Here is a 16,446-nt window from a genome sequence, read left to right as displayed (position 1 = left end):
GTTTAGTCCGATGCCTTAGATTTAGCGCAGCTGGTGTCGAACTTAACCTTAAATTTTCCTGAAGTCCCATCTGAGACTGTCGCTAAGGGAACTCAGGCAAAGGTCGAGGGGAACAACTAAATAATCACCGTTACCCGAGGATCGACCGTCAAGGATTAACATGAGCGACTTACAACAGACCCGAAAGCGAAAGCGAGGTCGAAAACAAAGTGACAGCAGAGGGTCGGCAAAACACGAGAGCATCAATGCCAAGCATTCATCGATTTTACAGAAATACAGGACCATTAGTAAGTCCAGAAACACTGCGGAAGTAGCAGATGCGAGCAATTTTGTTCTACATTCGCCTGAAGGCGAGATTAGTACAGAGCAGGGTGAAAATGAAGTTGTTGATCAGCCTATGCCGGCGGGTCTAGCGCCGCTTCCTCAACCACCTTTGAAGAAGAAAGAAGTCACAATTACAAACCAGGAATGGATGGTGGAGCCGGTATATGTCAAGCCTACAATCCAAAAGCCTTTCAGTGGTCTTGGTCTGTCGGAAAGAATGACAAAAAACCTTGCTTCTGCGGGATTTGATAAGGCCTTTGCCGTTCAGGCATCTGTCATCCCGATATTAATAAGTGATATTAATGAGATTTCACCAGACGGTAAGCGCCCGGTTCTCGTCAATGCTGCCACAGGTAGTGGTAAGACCCTCGCCTACGGGATTCCAATTGTGGAGGTATGCGGTTATCCACGCAAATAGATTTCGGTAAACGTTAGTGACTGAAAAATAGGCGCTGTCGCAAAGAGTCATCCCACAGATCCGAGCTGTGGTTATTGTGCCGACAAGACCGCTGATACAACAAGTGCGTGGAGTAATAGAGAGCTTGGCCAAGGGAACAAGCTTGAGGGTTTTCTCGTTGAGAAGTGAGAGACCGTTCGCAGACGAGCAGGCAGCATTGTATGTTACACACTGTGTAGTAGAATCATAATCAGCTAATGTGCTCCATGGAGGCAAGGTTCCACTCCAGATATCTTGGTCACCACTCCCGGGAGACTGGTGGATCACATCCTTTCAACTCAGAGATTTACATTACAACATTTACGATATCTTGTTATCGACGAAGCAGATCGACTTCTGAATCAATCCTTTCAAGATTGGGTAGACGTGCTCATGGAGTCCCTTCATGAGAAGGTGGCTAGTTACGATAGTTTAATAGCTACCAGATGGTCATATAATTTGCAAAAGCTTGTCTTCTCCGCTACGTTGACCAAGGATGCCGGAAAATGGGCGAGCCTGAAGATTAAGCAGCCAAGGATTATCATAGTTGGAGACAAGTCAAAATCAATACCCGTGGACGAAGAAGAGTTTTCTGTGCCCTTCACTCTTACTGTGAGTGCCTAATATTGTTTTCGTGGCGCTTCTGACTTGTTTTAGGAATATATGATTGGAGTATTTGATACATCGACCAAGCCACTTCTGTTGCATAATCTCCTACGGCAGGAATTTATATCGGGACACTGCGTTATATTCACTAGGTCCAATGAGACTGCGGCAAGGTTAACGAGGCTACTGGGAATTTTGGATAAAGAGATGAGCACAGATCAAAGTACGAAACCGTACGAAGTAGGTCTGGTTACCGGTGAGATCGAGACTTCCCTTAGAAAACGGGCTTTGAAGGAGTTCGCAGAGGGCAAGGTGGACTTGTAAGTACATTCATTTGGCGATTTGTTGAACATGCTCAATATTGACCAGTGATATAGGATTGTCTGTACCGACATAATAGCACGTGGCGTGGACATTGAATCAATTCAGCATGTCATCAACTACGACATACCTATTACCAGCAGAGAATATGTTCATCGCGTCGGTCGCACGGCCCGTGCAGGCAAATCGGGAACCGCCTGGTCTCTGGTATCGCGCCCAGAGGCCAAGTGGTTCAAGACTATGACCAAGAAGATTAGGAGAAGTAAAGATCAAAAGCTTATTAATAGAGCGGTCACCATCTGGGATGGTCAGGAAGAACTCTACGAGAAGGCATTGAATATCTTGGAGAAGCAAGTTAAAGGAATGGAATAGATCTTCTTGTATGCTGATTGTTGTAAGGTATAGGGAAATATTATTATAAAATTCCGCTGGCAGTTCAAGCATTTACTAATAGGTAGTACAACCTTAACTTACTCAATTAATTATCGTTTGGTATAAGCCCTATCCCGATGAACGTGCGGCTCATCTATGGCATGTAAATATTGATGGGTGTAGGGTCCTGCCTACCATCATTAGGGTACAAAAGCAGTCACATCCTTTGATCTTTGGGTATCAGCAATTCACATCACCGCCAATTACTTCACCCCGTTGCATTTGCTTGTTCTGCTCGACCACTACTATCGAGCAACCCGCAATTGAACAAAATGGCTGGAACGTGAGTGACACAGTTTCTTCTGTGACAGGCAAATGGCGATTAAAATATTTACTTGCTTCGACAACGGCGGTTTATCAGTTGGACTCCTGGGATCCTCATTATGTTGTTGGAAATGCTCTCTTTCACAACACGGAGGGTATTGGGATTAAGATATTGGTCCTTCCAGGACAGTCATCTTTCTCCTTAAATATATCCACGAAATGCAACTTGCGCAAGGACACGGTACCGTTGGTATCCGAGAAGTTTCTTGTTTGCATTTCATCTGCAACTGTGGAACACACTTGGTGTCCCACTTGCGGGTTGTGTCTTTACTGTTCGCTTGTGAACAGTTTTGATGAAAATTATTTCTGGGCAGTTAAGAGCGAGATTTGTGGTGCTATTGCCTGGATATTTAATGATATTTGTTGAGAATGACAGGATTCTGACATTGCTAAATAGTACTGTGCCGACTGCCGAGCAAGTCCTCGTCCCTGAAACTCTTCTCAAGAAGAGAAAGAACCAGGACAAGGTTCGGGAAGAGAAGATCGCCGCTGCTGCTGCTAAGAAGGCTGTAAGTAGTTTCATATTACAGTTTTCGGTGAATGATGATAATTTTACCCAATAAATTTGGCTAGCCTTCGGGCGATGTTGTCATTACTTATACCATCTTTCGGGACTGATCATCGATGTGCTACTGCTATACATTATCGGAAGATTTCCGAGTAGTGCTACTTGTCAATCAACGAAAATTTGCTGACAAATATTGTTCTATCTAGGAAAACAAGGAGAAGCGCAAGGTAATCTTCGAACGTGCCGAGAAGTACGTCAAGGAATACCGCGAGGAAGAGAAGGAGAAGATCAGACTGGCTCGCATTGCTAAGAAGGAGGGCAACTTCTATGTCCCTGCTCAGGCCAAGCTCGTTTTCGTCGTTCGTATTAAGGGTATCAATAAGATTGCCCCAAAGCCAAGAAAGATTCTTCAGCTTTTGCGTCTTCTTCAGATCAACAACGGTGTCTTTGTCAAGGTGAGTAACTTGAATATTGGATCATAGTACGAGCGAGTAACTAATATCCTGATGCGCAGTTAACCAAGGCTACTGCTGAGATGCTCCGTATCGTTGAGCCTTACGTGGCTTATGGTTACCCTAACCTTTCGTCTGTCCGCGCTCTGATCTACAAGCGAGGATACGGCAAGATTAACCGCCAGAGGGTCCCCTTGACCGACAACGCCATCATTGAGGAGCACCTTGGCAAGTACGGTATCATTTGCATTGAGGACCTTATCCACGAGATTTACACTGTCGGTCCTGCCTTCAAGCAGGCGACTAATTTCTTATGGCCATTCAAGCTGTCCAATCCCTCTGGCGGCTGGGGCGTTCGAAGAAAGTTTAAGCATTTCATCGAGGGTGGTTCTCTTGGTGATCGTGAGGACAAGATCAACCAGTTGATTAAGGCTCAGAACTAAAAGGTTTAAAAGTTTCTTTGTTGGTATGGTAAATGTGATGGACACGTACTGAAATTTGTATTTTATTGTGACGGAACCATTAAATTGGTGTTTAATAGAATGGAAAAAAAAATCAGATATCGTTTTTCTATTAGCAAGCAGGTTGGGCGTTAGTTAAGTCCCATACAAGTTTCCTGGACGCAGTCTGTATTGAGAGCGAGGTTCGCCTTATGACTTTTTCCCTCCATCTCAGTCATTACCGTTAGGAAATTTTAAAAAAAAGTAAATGGAAGGACCATATAAAAAAGAATCAGGCCCTTAGTTTGATCGTACGGTTTGGCCGGTCTCGAATTACTTCCATGCCAAGATAATATCTGGAAGGGCCAAGATCTGTCAAGATCTGTCATGTGGAATCTTTCACTAAGCTTCCTTTTGACAGTATCAATATCGGGTTTGGAGGGGCCAATAATGAGGAGATCGTCGACGAATACCGCGATGTAGGTGCTCTTGCCATCATAGAAAGCAGTTGTCTGCCGTCAAAGGTTCAAAGCCAAGTGTTTTGAGGTAGTTCGCGAAGGTGAAATACCAAACTCTTGGCGACTGTTTAAGACCATATAGTGCCTTATTCAGCTTGCACACCTTGTCCGATTCACCGATCTCGCTGAAACCTTCGGGTTGTTCAACATAGACTTCAACATCGATATCGCCGTAGAGGAAGGCTGTCTTGACATTCCATTTGTTCGACTTCCAAGTCATTGGCGGCAGCGATGGCGAAGAGTAGTTTGTAGCTCATGGGTTTTACTATAGAGGCGAAGGTATCGCTAAAATCAAGGCCTTCTTGCTGCTCAAAACCTCTCACCACCCATCGTGACTTATATCGTAGGATTTCTCCATTGGGTCCTCATTTATCATGTAGGGGTGGACACGAATGACGAATATGTTCGCATTCGTACGGATATTCGCAATTCGCATGCGAATAATTGGATCTTGCATGCTTACGAATGCGAATGCGAATAGAAAACAATTAATCGCAATTATTCGCAATATTCGCACATATTACTGGTACACCGGCACACACCCTCCACAAAAGGCCCAGCGCATAACGCTATAAATAACCAAACCCGCACTTTCTCATTCGTCGCCGGAGTACATTTCCCTTAACAAAACAAGCTTCCTCATAGTGTCCCACTTAGTGAGTATCTACGAAGGCCCAGCATATCCCTGCCACATACCACCAGACATAGAGCATCGGTGAGGTCACTGGTCTCTCATGCAGCATCGAAAACTGCCTGTACCATGACGTAATAGAGCCGAGTCACCGAGCAATCCCCCAACTGCGGCAATTTCATTCTTCTATGCGGCAGTATTTTTCCGCAGTCTACCTTGGCGCAATTGCATGTATTACCCTCACGAAAACTCCGCCCCGTTTTGCGTATTCGCTTCTCATCCGGCAAAGCGTCGCGTATTCGCTTAGCTTACTTAATCGAGACTGCCAACTACAATGGTTCCCCTGATACTAGTCTAATCGAAGAACCTATTGCAACAATACGCCCTTCTTAGGACTATGACCACCTAATCGGGGCTTTACTGCACAGTAGAAGAGGAGTGGGAGAACTGTGGTTATATTGACTTGCTTTCTTGGCTTGAGTTGACAGCGAGAGAAGAAGTGCTCGAGAGAGCTACGACCCCTTAGTTAAGCGGAGCGAAGTCTTTGGTCAGTTCTTGCACTCAAAGCACCGCAGGCGTCTTAAGCATAATCTACACCATAAGCCCCATATCAACGCTAGAAGTTTTGTTGTGCTCTTGCGCTTAGTCTAGACTCAGTTCTGGGAGATCCGGTCTTGCTGCGCCGTTATGATTTTAGATCCAGGGCAGAATACCTGAAGGCTGGAGCCTGCGATTTATGCGCAACAATTGAGTTTTCCTCGCGTACTTTTAGGCATAGAATCGAAGACCAGTGGGTTTACCACAGACTTTGTGTATTTTGTCAACTTCCCCGATGATTATTTGTCATCGGTCTTCAGCCTCATTGTTCGACAACGCGCTAGTATGGATCCGCATGCGCCAGAACGCTAGTATATGTGTATCCGAACTCGCTTGGTCTGATGATCCGAATACGCCATCTTCGTCAGCCTTTTGGACGCCTTCACTTCGCCTTTCTACTCCGCCCTGAACAAATACGACGCTCTCACCCATTTCCATATTCCCGATTCCATACCCCGATTCGAGGCTACGTAATATCTGGATAAGCCACCAAATGGCAGATCTCAAGGCAGAATTGCGGAAGCGTATGTGGACATGACCAGCCGCATCTGCAAGCAGTGCCTCTTTCTCATGAAGGTATAAAAACCTGCATCATGGACAACTCCTCTTCGTCATTTTACATAGAAAATTCCACAGTCTGCTACTTGCTTCATTTATACCCCGACATACCTTAATCTGGTCGTTTACGAGATCGAACATACTCAAAATGGTTTTATTCAAAGCAGCAGGCGTTGGCAAGGAGTCCGATAAGGCAGCTCAAGTTCTTAAAAGCTTCATTGGTGTGTATATTCTGAGCTCCTGGTCTTTCAAAGAAAGATTTAACACGCTGCATAGACAAAGGCAAATTACCCACAGAAGTTCTCGCAAATTCGAAGGGCCTGGCGATTTTCACCGGTTTCCGGGCGGGGATGTACCTTGCAGGCGCTGGCGGGTCGGGTGTCGTGGTTGCACGACTTGCTGATGGAAGCTGGTCGCCTCCATCTGCCTTCTCAGTACGATCCGGCAGTATTGGTCTAGTATACGGTGTGGATGTGTACGACTGCGTGTGTGTGCTTAACACGGAAGCTGCCCTGGATGCCTACACTAAGCCGGAAGTGAGCCTTGGCGGTGCAGTTGCCCTCGCAGCTGGGCCTATTGGCGGCAACGCCAACGTAAAGGAAGTCAAGCCTGTCTGGACATACACGAAGTCACGGGGTCTCTATGGTGGTCTGACAGTGGACGGCACTGTTATCAAGGAGAGGCCAAGCGCCAACGCCGACTTTTATGGGCCAAATATCTCCACAGCGCAGATCTTAAGAGGCGAGGTTAAGGCTCAGAATGGAGCGAATAAGTGGCCTGCAGGCTCAAAGCGTCTTACCGAGGTCCTTAAACTGGCAGAAGGTAAAGGCGCTGATGAGAAAGTTCTCCAAGAGATAAGCACTGGACCGACACCCGGTGATTTGGTCGAGTAGTGGGGAGGGAAGATCGTAGCCAGGATAACACATGGAAGCATTGATGGCAAGATGGAGCTTATACAGTGTGATAAAAGATAGGATATAGAATGTTTGTGATTTCTTGTGACACCTTATATTAATAATATTATATGGATGAATGCAAATACTCAAACGACGACAGAATTAGTTACTATTGGACTATAGTTATGACATAAATTTATTTTAAACTTAACACTTTCTCCCTCCCTAGATATATTATTACTCAATTATAGATGGACCACCGTATATGTTTGTAACTATATAACTTAAGGGAATTCTGGACGGAAGCGGAATCTGTTCGTTTTATACGTCGCATCGATAACTACCATTTGTCCGAATAGGCGGGCAGCTTGGACGTCTTCAGGAGAGCAGAAGAATAGAGCATCTAGTGCGTTCTCAGAAGTCAATTTCATTCGGTATATATAGGCATTTGCCTCGAGTTGCTGTATGAACTTTGCAGTTGACGACTCATCAGTCTTCGTATAATCGTACGTGCGATTAGACACGTCCTTGCCTACCAAGTGCAAATCGAACGTTTGATTGAGAGACCCAGCAATTGTTGTACGTGACGCGGAAGTGTTCCTCGCCAAATCAACCATCACTTCTTTGGCCGCAGGCGTCAATGGCCGATTTTCAGGATAGGCGAATGGATTAATACCTTCCAGCTGATGCCCCTTATGCTCACCTCTCATCTCTGTGACGATCCACGTATCGTTAAGCTGCTTTTTAAAACGAACCCTCCATGGACATTCACTGAGCTTCGTTCTTGCGTCTTTTAGACAGATCAAGCCATGTTCGTTTATAACACTCTTCTCCAATGGAAGCTTTCCTGGGTCATATTTATTGGCACATTTACAAACGAGCAATAGTGTCTTCTGTTTGTTGCTGACGTGACCATTTTTAACCGCAAAATTGTGCTGGACTGCGTACTGTTGGACGTATTCTCTAGCATGATTATCAGTGTCCAGAACCATGCCTACATATAAATTATATGTGTCATTGGCAATTGCTGTAGTGTGATCCATTATAGGTGCAGTGTAGACTAGGATTTCAGAATGGAAATATGTCGTCAGTTTCGAACGCGAACGCGAACGCGTCTCGTTTAACGGGTGTGCTTAAGTTGGAACAAATTGGGACACGGGTTAGGGCAAATAGGTACGATGGGATACAAACGCCATCGACAAAACAGGCTTAGCGGGTGTTCTGTCCAGAAATTCCCTTCTTTAATGATGCCAATCGGACGCGTGCGGAAGTTTGCAAGATATGCATGGCGGCATATTGACGCCTATGCAGACAATTTACGGTGCGTTTGGATTACCGTAATTATTTCCCACTTATTTCCCATTTATTTCCACTTATTTCCACTTATTTCCTACTTAAATCCCACTTCAGTTTTCACTTATTTGTCACGTGAATTTCCTGGGTTAGGTTCCCAGGGAACAAAAAAAACCGAAAAACCCTAAAAAAGGAACGTTTTCATTGGCACGTGCCACACTACATTTACCTCAGCCAAACTGATTGTTTGACGGGTTGACGCGTCAAAACCCTCCATTCCTGCGGTTTTGTCGGCGTGGAAGTTGGTTCCGAGGGGCGAAGGTGTTCCAAGGAGTGTGGAAGGTGTTCCGAGGGGTGTGGAAGTGGGTTGAAGTACGTTGTAGAGGGGGGAAAATTAATAAGTAGAAAATAAGTGGGTTTGACCTACTTATTTTTTTTGTGTGGGCAATTATTTTCTAATTATTTTCTGAAAAAATAAGTGACGTGGCGTTTGGATTACCTCAATTGTTTTCCACTTATTTTCCACTTATTTTATAATTGGGAATCCAAACGCACCCTTAGATGGGAAAACTGCTATCTTCGCCGCTAAGAGGTACAAGTCGCACCGAAGGCTTCCACAGTATCTCGACTTGGAATAATCGTGCATAAGTTAACGATAGTGCTTTTGTTTAACTGTGGGTTTCTGACATTCGCAGTCCGTGCATCGGGACCCTTGTTCGAAATGTATCCCAAATACCACTGCGAATGTAACATAATACGCTAAGTTCATTTCCTTTTACCTTTATTTATTCCTAAGTCAGACGCGGATCTCGCCTCTGCAGTCATTGTGGGCATTATTAAGACAAATTGTCGTGCCCAAGATGATACGGTTCATGCTCATACATACGCTAGCGGTACACAAATTACGCCGGGAATGGTAACATAACCTGCGGCGGAGGCGACATCAACGTAGCTGTAGCCGGGTGCAAAATCCCAGTCTGGTTCACAGAATCAGCATTCGTTTCAGAGCAATAAGGGATGAGGATAATAAAGCAAACATATATATTCCAACAGGCAACAGCATGATTTTTATTTTTGCCGAGATGGAGCAGCGAGCCCAAACCCATTTCAAAGGGGAAATGATTCCAAGCTAGAGAGAAACTTACTACATTTCTTGTCAAAGCCACCGCCATGAGTAAGGAAATGAATCGATTTAGAGTTGATTCCCGTGCTACGCGGGTAGCAGAGCCGAGCATTGATGTTGTAGGGCCTAGACACAGCCGTCAACTTTGACTTGTGGTCCTCTCTTGTAACGTTCCCCCGGACATAAGGAGTTCGACAAAAGTCTCCGTGACCACACTTTGGTTGGTGAAAGCAGACTCCGGGATGGGAAAGATATGGTTTCCAGTCGTTGAAGCGTATACTGGGTTTTTTAAGTTGCCCTGGATGCAGATGGCATTACCATTGCTCGATGAAACTATCTCTGCATCTTCGAATCCGGAAGTTGCGAGAGCTAGGTGCGAAGCTGCAGCGCCTGCAACAAGACCGATAATAGTATGAACAGCACGCATTTTAAAGATAAACGAAAGTCTAAATTATACTCAATGGTCCAAGAAATGAACAAGCAAACTCGAGAGTGGTTGAATACTGGCTTCACATCCTAACTTTATACTCTGCCAGGACTGCTCGAGGAGCTCCTCATAGCTCGCGGTTCTAGGCATTTGCAAATCGTCATAGTCTAGGCAAAATAAAGGATAGGCTACGACACGTTTCTAAACCCAGCGAGTAAACTCAGTGGCAGAGATTCTGCTCTGTACTTCGTACTTTGGTTTCCGACTTGTATTCTAAAATATGAAATATGGCATTGAAAGAAATCGTACTCGCTAAATTGGACCTAGGTTTGCCTGGCTATGAATTTGGTAGTACGCTCCAGGTTTGGCACATTTAAAGCTAGAGAGTGTAAGGCCTAGTGGCCCACTAATTTTGCAGTGAAATAACTATGCCATTGAATCAAATAGTACTCGTTAAATTAGACCTAGGTTTGCCTGACTCTGAACTTGTTATCATAGTACTCTCCGGCCTTTGTACCACGTGGTACATTTAAAGTTAGGCGGTGTACACCCAGTAGTTCAACTATTTCAGTGGGATTGGCCACTGTCTAGCGAGTCGCATGGATGCCTAGATGATTTTAAATACGGAAAATATCTCGGATGTGCCCCTAGTCAGTACAGAAATTACGCCCGTGGTCTATCTCGACAAAGGTGCGGAGTCAGAGTTGACTTCACCTCATATCTGATGATATTGGCAGATAGCTTGGACTGCAATTAGGTTTCTACATCGTTAAGTACAGAGCTTCAGAAGAGCACAATGTGTGAAGTTTGCCTGGAAAGATGCCGGGACAGAGCGATCTGTTAAGGGCAGCTGCTACAATTGTGGCAGTAAAATGGATAGGGGTGTAAACGAATAAAAGTAATAAATCGTATTCGTTATTCGTATTCGTAGAATTCCGTTTATTCGCAACGAATAAGGATGGGAGCGTCGAATACGAATAACGAATATTATTCGTAATTTTTCCAAGACGCTAGCGCAGTACTCAAAATTTAATTCAGCCAATCACGACGGGTCAGTGAGTAACGCGTCAATGAATAGCTGAACGACGCGTCTACCAATTTTGCAATCCCTTGGAAATTAATCCAATATCTTGACTTACAACAAGATGTCTGACAGCAATTCAACACAGGGAGAGACCGTCTAGGTTTGCGGAGGCACTCGTTGTATGCCGAGACAATGAGAAAGTTGATGTTGTTGAGGGCAGTTTATAAGTGGGCGGAGGTCAGGCAAGGCGTGATTTCATATTGTAGTTGTCGTGAAAATTTACGAATATTACGAATAATTTCACTTTTATTCGTATTCGCATTAGTAAGCAAGGAATCGTGAATTGTTCGTAATCGAATACGAATATATTCGTTATTCGTGGACACCCCTAAATATGGACAAACTATAGCCCATGCCTGGCCAAGAAATCGAATATGACCTGGAAGCCGGCAGTGGCATTGTTGTGGAGTGGCAAGGCATGGCCGGTGTTCGGCTGGATTGCGACTTCGATATCAGTGGCGTTAGGGTAGGTTTGCGCCAAAGCCGTCAAATTGGCCAAACCCTTGCAATCACCTCGACAGACATAAAAGTCGAACTCCGGCAACAGATATTGTACCGGCGCTTTGAAGGAAGGCCCATAGTTTCCTATGAGCCAGAAGGCTGACGCGAACTCCCCAATCGGGACTGGTTGCTTGATGTCATTGCCATAGTCGAGCAATTCTGGTGTGAACGCGGTTTCGGGATCCCCCCCCCGAAGAAAATGTTTTGGATGCCACTCTTCTGGCACACAACGTAGCCACTTGGTCGGTCGAAGGAGGGGCAACCCGTGGCGGCATATTCGACGCTGAATGATGTTGACCCAGCGCTTGCGAGATATTCGGTCAGGAGATAACCTGTGATGATTGCCCCGTCGCTTAGAAGACCGTAGTTGGCAATGAACGCGGAGGTGACGAAGGATCCGAAGCTGTGACCGAGGTGTATGACCTTTGTTGGTTTTGCCAACGTTTTGAATACTGTATCGACAGGTCTTGCTTCCCCTGCGAAGCTGTACAGGGTGCCATTGCGCGCCATTAAGGTCAATTGTCGAAGTATCTCCTGTTCCAGAGGCGCTTGAGTTACGGTGTACGCGTCAGGTTTGTCGGATTGACCAACTCCCAAACGATCGTACGTGAGGATGGAGTAACCTGCTTTGAGTGCTGCGTCAACATAAGAGTGTTTCTCTGGCTTGTATTCAGAATCCCAATATCTTGAGTCGTAATGCACTCCGTGGGTGGCAATCTGCAAGATGTCCTCTTTTTTGGAACACTTGGGAACACACAGTTGGGCATGGATATTGAAAGTACCAGAAGTTGTAGTGTTCTTGATGATGTTCTGCACGCCATGTGGAGTGTTCCGAGTGGCATCATAGATTGCCCAGGCTGTCGCTTCGATATCATTGTCCACCCTTGGTATGTTGTAGATTGCACTGCTTGCGGTAGCAAACACTGGAATATCCAATTGTTTGCAAAATCCATGGACTCGTTTGGAAGAATCGATCGTCGAAGCTGAAGTCCGATGATGAAGAAGAAGCAAGATGCCTATAATAATGGACGCCATTGGCTGAGCGTAAAGAGATGAAATCAACGTAGTTGGAAGTTTCGAATCAACGTAGAAGCAATTACAGTAGAACCGGTAACTTAGCTTATGGCTTATATAGTCGTGGAAGGTAGCAGCCCCGCCGCAATGCCATTGTCTTAGACTATGACTTACCGTATAGTGAGCCAATAGAAATGGTAGACCGTATTCCGGATGACAGTAAAATACGTTAAGCGAATACGCCGCCAGCAATATTTGTCAGCGAAATACGACGCTCTCTGTTGTTTCCATAACCCGAATCAACCTGCGGCTACGTAATATCTAGCATAAGCCATCCAACGGCAGGTCCAAGGAAGGATTGCGACTACATCGCGTATGCAACTGCTAGCAGTGCCTCTTTTCAGAATTGTCTACGAAGGTAAAAGAACCCGCATTATGGACAACTCCTGTTCGTCCTTTAACATAGAGATTTTACTGCCAGCTACTTGCTTTTCTTATACTTCAACTTGTCTTAGTCTAGTCACGAGACAGAACATATCTAAAATGATTATTTTTTTCCAAAGCGGCAGGTGTGAGTAAGGAGTGCGACAAGGTAGCTAAAACTCTTAAAGCTTCGCCGGTATGTAGAATTCTGTTGTTTTGGTCCTTCAAACACTCCAAGAGGCTCGCGCAGTATAGATAAAGACAAAATGCCCACGGAAGTTGTCGCAAATTCAAAGGGGCCTGGCGATTTTCACTGGCATCTAAGCTGGAATGTATCTTGTAGGCGCTAGCGGCTTAGGCGTCGTGGTTGCGCGATTACTTAATGGAAGCTAGTCGCCTCCGTCAGCCTTCTTAGCAAAGTCTGGCAGTATTGGCGTTGTATATGGCGTGGATGTGTACAACTACATGTGTGTGTGCTGAACACACAAGTCGCTGTAGATAATTACACGAAGCCAGAAGTGAGCCTTGGCGGCGCAGTTGCCCTCGCAGCTGGACCTATTGGTGGCAAGGCCAACGTAAAGGAACTCAATCCGGTTTGGACCTACACGCAATCACGGGGTCTCTGTGGTGGCTGTCACGCCATTGTCAAGATTGTGGCCTAGACACCTGTCCTGGACGATTCAGAGGCAAGCAGGACAATTCTAGATGTACTGCGCACAACCCACCCCGGAACTCCCGAGCGCGGAAACGGTGCAAGACACCAGGGTGTACGGACATAGGTGACGGCGGATATGATCAGCGCTCGTGTGTTGTGCTGCTGCGAGAGCTGCGAGGAGCTGTCGTAGAACAGCCACCTCAGTAATGTTGTTTATATATGTCAGTTTGTAAATAATGTCGTCTTTTAATTTTGTTTTGTTGCAAATAATGTCGCATTCTGTATTTTGCTTGCTTGTCTCATTAATTTGTTGTTTACTGTTAGTTCTTCCTTTTTGCATTGTGCGTTACATTTTATCGCTGCATATCTTATGCCAACAAATTACTAGTGACGGTGAGCGTTATGTACACATCAAACCCAACCCCTTTCCTTTCGGCTAAATACGGGTATCGTACTCAAAACTAATTAGTAAGGGGTTAGTAGAGAGTAAGTGCACGTAAAACTGCGCACATACTAATTTATAGTTCAATGCTATAGTGACGGTTGTGCGTGTCAAGATGCTAGGACTTATTTGTCCCGCCACGGTAAGCGCGCCCCAGTTGTCACCCTTATGGACCATTGAAAACAAGCTTCAACCTTCCATAAACAAGCGATTATTGATTTGTGTGACCAACTACTGTTTATTAGTGATCATCTATTATTCGTTAGTGACAAAGTCTAAACTCCCAAGCGGACATCACCTAATTTCCTTAGCTAGGAATTTTTGGTACAGAAAGTAGAGTGTACTTAGTGTGCTCCTTAACGTACTCTGATAACCGGGATAAAGAGCTTGCGATCTTTTCGGAGCCTCACTGAGAGGACATTTTAGTGACTACGTCACAGAAGGGTTAGTGATACTATCACTAAATCCAGGTTCTACAGACCCCTAGCAAGAAGTAAAAGAGGAAGGGCGCTCAGCTTGTCGAGTTAGACTAGTTATTGATTCCAGCAGTACAGCTATTTTGTTAGGTAGCCTTCCTAGACCTCTCCCTACGAACATTTTATAGTGTGCCGCCATGGACACTAAATACAACCTAAACATGGAGTTTTTGGACTTCGCCTCAACGATCCTGTCGTCCATTCCCGCGCTTACCAAACTACAACAATTCCAGGTATTGTTGACTCGCAGAAGCTGGCTTTGACAAGCAGTACTCTTTCTCTGCCGCAAGTGAAGTTGTGACTTTATCTTCGCTGTACTCAGTCAATTGGAACCAGTGCCGAAGCTTGACCAACTTTCGCGACATATCGCTGTAACGAGAACAAAGTCTAGTTCCCCGTTTGAGCTTGGCCTGTGCCGCATGGTGCTCTGCATGGGACTGCAACAGCTGCATTCTACTATTCTTGCCCGCGGTGCGTGTAAGACGGACGAGATGTGAATTGCTGGACCATGCTGTTTCAATGCTCTCGCCATCTGTCATGCCAAACACGTTGGGCTGCAGCATTGGGTTGTACACTACCTGACACGAATACTCATGTGCATGTAAGTGAAACCTATTGACCGCAGTATGCAGAGTCATTCCCTCGTTCAAAGCGAATGTCTATCCAATGTTAACAGTATTCGACGAGCCATCCTCCGCATACTGACCTTAAAAGCCTTGTCCATTGCACAGGCACGTCATATGTTAGAGCCCAGCGTTTAACACCAGGGGTATCCCGATGGATGCATTTGAGTAACCACGCAATCTCTTTGGCAGATTCACCAGTGGTGAACAAGTTTCGAAAGCGAATTATGTGACCGTGTCTGCACATGGCCCTAAAATACCACGCTCATTGAAGACACCGCGGTCGGTAGCTTCCTTGTGGCGTTGAAGTGACTTGCGCACGAATTCGAAGGTTTGCACAACGCATAATCTAACGCCTCCTCGGTGCAGTTGAAGAGACGGATCGACGCAGGAACATCTTCTTCGCCATCGGAGGCACGAGTTCTCCGCTTCAGCTGGAAGTTCCCATCAACTGATAGGTATCCCAACGGCTCAGGCTCTGATATGTCAGGCGCGAAGCAAGCCGGGCCTAAGTTTGCGGGATCGACGAAACCTGTATACCCGTTAGGATTCTGAACGTGCGAACGGGAACAAATAAACCTGTCATACCCAGGTCGTTGCGCAACACTGACTTATCGAAATCGAGTCTGCACTCTTGATCGATACTAACCCAGTGATTATAAGCATCGCGAAAAGGTTGCGCCAATTTCAGGAGCTGATTCACCAGATATTTCTCTCTCAGGCGCACCCCGAAGCCTTTCGCGAAGTTCTCAGCCGACGTCACCCCAGATACAACCTGGGCATGATAGGCCGCTAGCAAAGCAACGCCAGGACGGTGACAAGTATACGACCAATACCCACGTCGGATGAGATGGAGAATTGTAGGTGCAGCTTTGGTTCCTTGAATGCTCTCGTACTTCATCTCTACAGGAGTGCATGAGTACATAAAAGATGTGTCAGTGAACAGATGATATATTTACCATCGAAGTAATGAGGAGGATGCCGTTACTACCAATTGGCGGAATTGGTCGTTCCCTTTTTATACTCGCGCTTAATTTTATGGTGATATTTTTGGCGGCTGGCTTGGCGAGCTTCACGGTTGATCAGTTCAGTGACGCCCTTTTGGGACTGCTTATAAGTGTGGACTAACTCCGCGGGGTGTAGTTTGTCGCTATTCTGGTTAAGAAGTTGTCTCATAGTCTGTGGTATGCGCATTATTATTAGTGTTATTTTATTAAAGAAGACTTGTAAGAGCTACCTTTAGTGGTGGTGGTGGCGGTGAGTCTGCTCGTGCGTCAATCCAACCGTCGTCGTCTGCACCAAAATCGGGCTGTTCACTCTCTGCTTCGTGCTGCCCTTTTCG

At 45.6% G+C, this 16,446-nt stretch overlaps 7 protein-coding genes across 7 annotated transcripts; 3 read left to right on the top strand and 4 right to left on the bottom strand.

The window, feature by feature from the left end:
- Positions 1–160: 160 nt before the first annotated feature.
- On the top strand, positions 161–2,059 carry POJ06DRAFT_192573 (P-loop containing nucleoside triphosphate hydrolase protein; the record flags this gene model as incomplete). Its single annotated transcript, XM_056184885.1, has 5 exons — positions 161–718; positions 774–940; positions 994–1,372; positions 1,418–1,686; positions 1,744–2,059. 5 exons carry the CDS (start codon positions 161–163, stop codon positions 2,057–2,059), a joined length of 1,689 nt encoding a protein of 562 aa, XP_056046132.1.
- A 126-nt stretch (positions 2,060–2,185) lies between these two features.
- Positions 2,186–3,966, top strand: POJ06DRAFT_245342 (ribosomal protein L30, ferredoxin-like fold domain-containing protein). The gene is made up of 4 exons (XM_056186634.1): positions 2,186–2,402; positions 2,841–2,952; positions 3,158–3,406; positions 3,466–3,966. Exons 1-4 carry the CDS (start codon positions 2,392–2,394, stop codon positions 3,844–3,846), a joined length of 753 nt encoding a protein of 250 aa, XP_056046131.1. The 5' UTR covers positions 2,186–2,391; the 3' UTR covers positions 3,847–3,966.
- Positions 3,967–6,161: 2,195 nt separating this feature from the next.
- POJ06DRAFT_53722 (uncharacterized protein) lies at positions 6,162–7,241 on the top strand. Its single transcript, XM_056191177.1, has 2 exons — positions 6,162–6,368; positions 6,424–7,241. The coding sequence occupies exons 1-2, from the start codon at positions 6,296–6,298 to the stop codon at positions 7,038–7,040; spliced, it is 690 nt and encodes a 229-aa protein (XP_056046130.1). The 5' UTR covers positions 6,162–6,295; the 3' UTR covers positions 7,041–7,241.
- POJ06DRAFT_245338 (uncharacterized protein) lies at positions 7,232–8,141 on the bottom strand. The gene has a single exon (XM_056186633.1). The coding sequence runs from the start codon at positions 8,084–8,086 to the stop codon at positions 7,328–7,330; it is 759 nt and encodes a 252-aa protein (XP_056046129.1). The 5' UTR covers positions 8,087–8,141; the 3' UTR covers positions 7,232–7,327.
- A 1,159-nt stretch (positions 8,142–9,300) lies between these two features.
- POJ06DRAFT_245336 (uncharacterized protein) lies at positions 9,301–10,350 on the bottom strand. Its single transcript, XM_056186632.1, has one exon. It carries the CDS (start codon positions 9,884–9,886, stop codon positions 9,599–9,601), a length of 288 nt encoding a protein of 95 aa, XP_056046128.1. The 5' UTR covers positions 9,887–10,350; the 3' UTR covers positions 9,301–9,598.
- A 1,168-nt stretch (positions 10,351–11,518) lies between these two features.
- Positions 11,519–12,721, bottom strand: POJ06DRAFT_245335 (uncharacterized protein). Its single transcript, XM_056186631.1, has one exon. It carries the CDS (start codon positions 12,504–12,506, stop codon positions 11,556–11,558), a length of 951 nt encoding a protein of 316 aa, XP_056046127.1. The 5' UTR covers positions 12,507–12,721; the 3' UTR covers positions 11,519–11,555.
- Positions 12,722–14,699: 1,978 nt separating this feature from the next.
- On the bottom strand, positions 14,700–16,029 carry POJ06DRAFT_235640 (uncharacterized protein; the record flags this gene model as incomplete). The annotated part of the gene is made up of 4 exons (XM_056185842.1): positions 14,700–15,093; positions 15,188–15,343; positions 15,426–15,636; positions 15,693–16,029. 4 exons carry the CDS (start codon positions 16,027–16,029, stop codon positions 14,700–14,702), a joined length of 1,098 nt encoding a protein of 365 aa, XP_056046126.1.
- Between the last annotated feature and the right edge of the window lie 417 nt (positions 16,030–16,446).

This window comes from Lipomyces tetrasporus (genome assembly GCF_029532465.1).
Source record: "Lipomyces tetrasporus strain NRRL Y-64009 chromosome Unknown POJ06scaffold_2, whole genome shotgun sequence".
Lineage (NCBI taxonomy): Eukaryota > Fungi > Ascomycota > Lipomycetes > Lipomycetales > Lipomycetaceae > Lipomyces > Lipomyces tetrasporus.
This window is presented reverse-complemented; position numbering and strand designations above follow the sequence as displayed.

What these genes read in the sequence shown, in the direction of transcription:
- POJ06DRAFT_245335 (XM_056186631.1), bottom strand. Translation starts at nt 12,506, where the DNA reads ATGGCGTCCATTATTATAGGCATCTTGCTTCTTCTTCATCATCGGACT.
- POJ06DRAFT_245336 (XM_056186632.1), bottom strand. Translation starts at nt 9,886, where the DNA reads ATGCGTGCTGTTCATACTATTATCGGTCTTGTTGCAGGCGCTGCAGCT.
- POJ06DRAFT_53722 (XM_056191177.1), top strand. Translation starts at nt 6,296, where the DNA reads ATGGTTTTATTCAAAGCAGCAGGCGTTGGCAAGGAGTCCGATAAGGCA. An exon ending in AGTTCTTAAAAGCTTCATTG is followed by an intron (nt 6,369 to 6,423) that starts GTGTGTATATTC and finishes CACGCTGCATAG; the next exon opens with ACAAAGGCAAATTACCCACA.
- POJ06DRAFT_245342 (XM_056186634.1), top strand. An exon ending in CTGCTGCTGCTAAGAAGGCT is followed by an intron (nt 2,953 to 3,157) that starts GTAAGTAGTTTC and finishes TGTTCTATCTAG; the next exon opens with GAAAACAAGGAGAAGCGCAA. An exon ending in ACAACGGTGTCTTTGTCAAG is followed by an intron (nt 3,407 to 3,465) that starts GTGAGTAACTTG and finishes CCTGATGCGCAG; the next exon opens with TTAACCAAGGCTACTGCTGA.
- POJ06DRAFT_245338 (XM_056186633.1), bottom strand. Translation starts at nt 8,086, where the DNA reads ATGGATCACACTACAGCAATTGCCAATGACACATATAATTTATATGTA.